General features: G+C 41.1%; 1 protein-coding gene across 1 annotated transcript; it reads left to right on the forward strand.

Moving 5' to 3' along the window:
* Positions 1–113: 113 nt before the first annotated feature.
* Positions 114–4,366, forward strand: LOC120729931 (aquaporin-9-like). The gene is made up of 6 exons (XM_040025933.1): positions 114–333; positions 485–611; positions 1,526–1,663; positions 1,844–1,962; positions 2,900–3,117; positions 3,613–4,366. The coding sequence occupies exons 1-6, from the start codon at positions 232–234 to the stop codon at positions 3,818–3,820; spliced, it is 912 nt and encodes a 303-aa protein (XP_039881867.1). The 5' UTR covers positions 114–231; the 3' UTR covers positions 3,821–4,366.
* The last annotated feature ends 1,686 nt before the right edge of the window (positions 4,367–6,052 follow it).

Genomic DNA, 6,052 nt, shown 5'->3' on the forward strand with positions numbered 1-6,052 from the left:
TTTGACTTTGAACAAAAAAATGAGAGAAAGCTCAGTTTACATGTAAAAACAACACAAAACTCGTCTGCTGGTAACCCTCAGCTATGAAACTCTGTCCGAATGGTAGTTGCATGAATGGATCAATGGCCTGCTCTTAATGGCTGAGGCTGTGCAGAGGTGGAGATGTGACTCTAATGAGCTCCAGGGATTCAAAGCGCCTGACATTTTTGACATCTGTTGGCACGGCGATACATGGAAGTACAAAACAAGAGAAGCATGAGGCAACACTGTGCTCTAAAACATGGAATATTTAAGGAATTTCTGGCAGAATTCCTGGGAACATTTGTCTTGGTTGTAAGTATTCTTTTCTTTTAGGATGAAACTATTTTTTTTCTCAGAAATCAAACATTGCATCTGCTCGCTTTAGAAGTTCCTGTAATTCCTTCAGTTGATTTGATTGCTTTATTACAGTTTGATTAATGATACGTTCCTCTCTGTTTGTCAGCTGTTTGGCTGCGGCTCCGTCGCTCAGACCGTCCTCAGTCGAAACACCCTGGGCGAACCCCTCACCGTCCACATCGGCTTCTCTGTAGGCCTGATGATGGCAGCGTATGTGGCCGGTGGAGTTTCAGGTAAATGCCGCTTTTAATGTTGCTCTTATTTAGTTAATTCTTTATTTCTGCTGACATAAAGTTGGCCTCAGATGGGCTGCAAGACCCCGATTAGCTCTGCTTAATTTATGCATGGCCAGCAGAGCTGACACACTTGTGAAGAAAATCAAAGGTAAAAAGTTTTAACATTGTAGTTGTTAAAAGTTTGTTTAGCGTTCTATCTTAACCTCTTAATTTATAGTCAATACAAACCGTCTCTGCCAGAACATATAAAACAATCTGACACAACTCCCTTGTACGTGCTGTAATGCTGTAATAAAAACATTGATACTCATGAGGCATGCAGCTTGTAGTATTAAATCTTTATGGCTTCCTGTCCGGCCATGTGCCACCTCCCCCAGCTCCGGCATCAACAGGAAGGTGCCAGCTCTCTGTCCAGATCCACCAAATGTGTACTGACCATTGATTTATTAACACAGCCTCTCTGGGGTCGTACATAACCCTGGGCACTAAATGTCCTGCAAACTGCATTGATCATAGGCTACGTTCATCTGTCTATAGCAGAGACCAGACTCAGTCCCAGTGAGAATGCTTACTTCATGTGAGCAGGGGCTGAATTGAATATATATATATATATATATATATATATATATATATATATATATATATATATATATATATATAAACTACCTGCCCTTATTAAAAATAACAACAGAGTAACTGGAACATCTTTTTTGTTTTTTTGAGGTAGTGACCTTTATTCTGCCTCTAAAAAAACAAACCGTGAACCGCCTTGGGGGGCTGCTCCCCTGCTGTTGCCTCTTGTAAATGTGACAGCCTCACTAATGATGGAGAGGATATCAGGCCAGCCACCCACACACACACACACACACACTGCACCCCTCTTTTACTCTGTGCTTTGTCCTCTCTCCCAGGGGGCCATGTGAACCCTGCTGTGTCTTTGGCCATGGTAATTTTGGGCAAACTGAAGATCTGGAAGTTTCCTTTCTACGTCATCGCTCAGTTTCTTGGTGCTTTTGCAGGAGCTGCTGCAGTCTTTGGATTATACTATGGTGAAGCCTCCTTTGCATATGTATATAAAGCCATAACAAGTGTTATGTAAAGAAGTGATTAAGTGCACAACACTCAGCTGCCGCTGTGAGAATATTTTAACCCTGGGTTTGACTGCACAAGATAGAAATGGATCCCTGTGACTTGTTGCAGTTATGTCAGTCTCTTTGTGCTCCTCACAGATGCCTTCATGGACTTCACCAGTGGGATTCTGTCAGTGACAGGTATCAATGCAACGGGCCACATTTTTGCCTCATACCCCGGCAGACACCTGTCAGTCCTCGGCGGCTTCATTGATCAGGCAAGCTCTAGTCGCGGTGAACCACTGACCTCCGCTCTCTTTCTGCCTCTAAATACTGTAAAGTCTGGCCAATGTGGCTAATGCAGAATCGATCGGCCTATTTAGTCTGAGAACACCCCCTTTTCGGCTCACTTTTGGCCCTAATGTCCATTTCCTGGTACTCTGCAGAAGGTCACATTTACTTAACGCCATTTCCAGTCTGTTTATTTGTTGCAGCAATACAAAATTAACACATCTGCTTGTATGGTGGAAACCACAGCAGGTAAAGCGCTGCGATAAGTCTGCTTAGTGCGATTGTGTTTATGCAAATGTTTGTTATTTTCATTCTCATGCTCAGAGGTCAAGTACGATTTGAGTCAGAGTGAATCATCTGCGCAGGGATCAGAGTTAAGACGTTGCAAATGTGATTTAAATGCACCCAGATCACTATACACATTAACTGGACATGTTTTATTCATTTGTATTCAGATGTTTTCAGTTAGAAAAATATAGTTATTTTATAATAGAAGTTTGAAGAAATTCACATGATGGCATATTATATGACTGTGAAGTAAACAAATGGCTTAGTTACTTCAAATTGCACAAAAATCCCTCAAAAAAATGACATGAAATGAGTTAATGAATATATTAATATGTGCACTGGTCCGCGTTATAGAACATTAAACAAAGAAACAATATATAAACAATATATATCTAATATATCAAATAAAAACTACAGCTGAGTTGTGCTCAGCGTTTACACTGTATCCATGGCTTATGTCTTTATTATGATGTGCGTTGGGAATTTAATAGTCTGATGGCAGATGGGTAAAAGCTGTCACTGGGAAACTGCTGCTCCATGTAGTATATTATTGTAATTGGGATGTTACCAGCGTTTATCAAAGCTACACAGCCAAACTCATCCATTAATCAGAGGCTTGCTGTTCCTCTCTCAAAGGTGGTGGGAACAGGTATGCTGGTTTTGTGCATTCTTGCTATCATCGACGGCGGAAACATCGGAGCTCCTAAAGGCGTCGAGCCGCTGGCCATCGGCCTGATCATCATGGCCATCGGCGTGTCCATGGGGCTGAACTGTGGCTACCCCCTGAACCCAGCCAGAGACCTGGGACCCAGACTGTTCACAGCTGTGGCAGGATGGGGGATGGAGGTCTTCAGGTAGGTGGAGTCGAATCACATATAGATGATTATATGATGATGATGGGTGGGCAGTTTGGCCATTAGGTGAAAAAGTCTAAAAGTGGTATTATTATTAAAATACGTGGAATATGTAAGTTCTGAAGGATATATCATTAATCTATACAAAGAAACTCTATGCATCACATACTAAATGTACACTTATGTAGTAACTTTATTTGATGATCTCTTACTTACAAAATAATTTTGCAGTTATAAACATGTGGACACATTCTGTGAAATGAAAATGTAAATACAGACATATCTCCCTGCCTCTCTTCAAATCTTTCATTGAGCTATTTATCAAAGTGAGCCCGTGCTGGTGACACGTGTTACATAATGTCACATGCGCTCGACAGATGCAGTCGATGCTTGTGCATGATCCGATGGAGGCACCGGCGATCAACAGCTGCCTCTTTTTTTCTCCCACTGGTGTTTTTGACTCTTCCTTCCTGTTTCCCTTTTCTCTGCACGCAGCACCGCAGACAACTGGTGGTGGATCCCAGTGGCGGGACCGATGGTGGGGGGAGTGGTCGCGGCCGTCATATACTACCTGTTCATTGAGCTGCACCACCCCCACGTCGAGCACGAGAAGCCCCAGGAGGAAGAGGAGGAGGACGAGGAAGACGAAGAGGATGATGACAGCAGTCTGAAGGACAAATATGAGATGATCACGATGAGTTAAGAAGACTTTCACCTTCAGGACTGAGCGCTTTTACTGTCAGTCAGATGAACACCAGCGCAGCTTCCATCTGTAAGGACAGGATCCATGTGTCAGTGTCATCTCATTGGTATAGGCTGTAGTTATACTTCAAGCTTTTTTCAGCCCGATACACTACCAAAGACCTGCATGGGTCTAAATAAAAATAAAATATATTTGGAAATGTTCTGAAAACACAGAATAACTTTTGCTCGATTGCCTGTTGTTGCATTTTTCATAAACTCATGGAAATCTCAGTCCTGTGTATTTGAGATCATTACATAAATATTAGCAGCATATGTGTTGTAAATACCATTTTGTATATACAAAAAAATTCTCCTTTTTTGCATATACTAGAAATAGAATATTAGTTCTGCATGCTTGCAAGTTCCCTGTTACATTTCTTTGTGTTTTTCTCAGTGGGTGTCGTGATATTTGCGTATTAACTTCAAACTTTTTGTGCTTGTTTTGACTTTTTGCAAAACTCTCGTACTCACTTTTGTTTGTCGACATTAAAGTTTCTACAAGTTGCAACTTCTCCTAAGATTTTTCTCTTCACCGCTCTGCTGCATTTGTAATAGAAAACTGCACATCAACCTAAAATGCGACGAGATGCTCGGTTGATGTAAACATTCTCATACGAGCAGTTTGTAAATTGCTCCACAGACGAAGTATGTCCTGTAGAATGTCATCGCTCCAGCTAATGTCCCCAATGCAGATGAAGGAGCTGAGACTCAGTGGGTTGTCTGATTTTACTTCCACCAGGAACCTCAGGTGGCAACTTCAACGCTGCAGAATTGTTAGAAAAGTCAAATATGATGGGATGATAAGACTTAAAAGTGAGAAGCTTCATCATTGTTTCATCTGGGGGATTCTCACCTTTGAGTTAAAATAAGAATACCAAAAGAATTATTTTAGGTGGATTGGATATGGATTGAATTCTAGTTCTGATAATGTTCAAGAAAACCCATGTTAAATAAGAGCTGTGAAGTGGAGAAAAACTTTTTCCAAGTTCTCTAACTTGACGAGTGCTCCTGTATAACATGTGGAAAAGAAGCTACAAAATTTGAGAATAATTTAACATCCAAACAGGATAAATTTAATTCAAAGTCTCCATTAGCTCAGTTAGCCATGCTTTTTTTAAAGGTTTTCCAAAATAAAAAAGAAAAGTAGTAAGCTAGTAGTAAGCAGCTGTAGCACAAACATGTTGTTGGGCTACCTGCTTCATTCCTTCAGCATTCCAAGAATAGTTAGAAGTGAGTCAGATTTAATGTTAAGTTCCATTATATTGAAAAAATATTTTGGATATTTCCAACAGAAATCGGTGTAAATTTAGGCCCTTATATCTCAGAGTCTCGGTACGTGCCTCTTAAATCTAGCAGAGTAAAAGCACACAGGCATATGAAACAAGTACAAGTAACTCAAAACTCTGTGAGTAAATGGATCATTATTTACAGTCCATCTGGCTTCATACAGCAGTTCAACAGTAACACTAGCAGAGAGACAGCAACAATCAGGGGACAAACAAATACTAATACTAAATTAGCTGATATATAATCTTATTCTAAGCTGGGGAGCAGCTACAGAGGACAGAGTGGGCAGTTTGTAGACGGACATGAAGATACATGTGCAGGTACATGTGATTCTTGCTTCTTGTCTTTCATCCCTTTTTCAGGCTTTGAATAATGTGGGGTGACGGTAAAAGAACTGGGTCTGGGGATTTTCCATGTACACAAGTAACCAAGACTAATGACTAAACCCCTCAGACTGACTGAGTGTAGGAGCACTGAAAATCCTCTGGCTGCTGGACAACGAAACAAGCATTCATTCTGCGCAGGTTCTTTGTTTGTGCTGCAGCCTTCATGGTGAGCAGAGCCTTGCTGCCGCTCAGTCCACAAGTGCCCGTTTTACAGTCGTGCTTTTGTCACTGCAAGGAGAAACAAAAGGCACACTGCTTGCTGATCGGCTGTGACATCAGCTCCTTGCAGAGAGCTGGAACTGTAAATGCAGAATATTGATAATATCCTCTGTGTTACGCTGTTTCAGATGTAGAGGGACATAGATGTGGGAGCTGAGGGGGAATTGTATGAGAATAGATCACAAAATCAGTACATATTCAATCACTGGTGTAAACGTACTGGAATATAAATGAGACACAAAATACTAAACCTCATCCCTTGTTCCTGGATTTAATAAAATCGTGTTTACAACCAGCAA

Source organism: Simochromis diagramma, unplaced genomic scaffold, assembly GCF_900408965.1.
Source record: "Simochromis diagramma unplaced genomic scaffold, fSimDia1.1 OVJJ01000293.1, whole genome shotgun sequence".
NCBI classification, from domain to species: Eukaryota; Metazoa; Chordata; class Actinopteri; order Cichliformes; family Cichlidae; genus Simochromis; species Simochromis diagramma.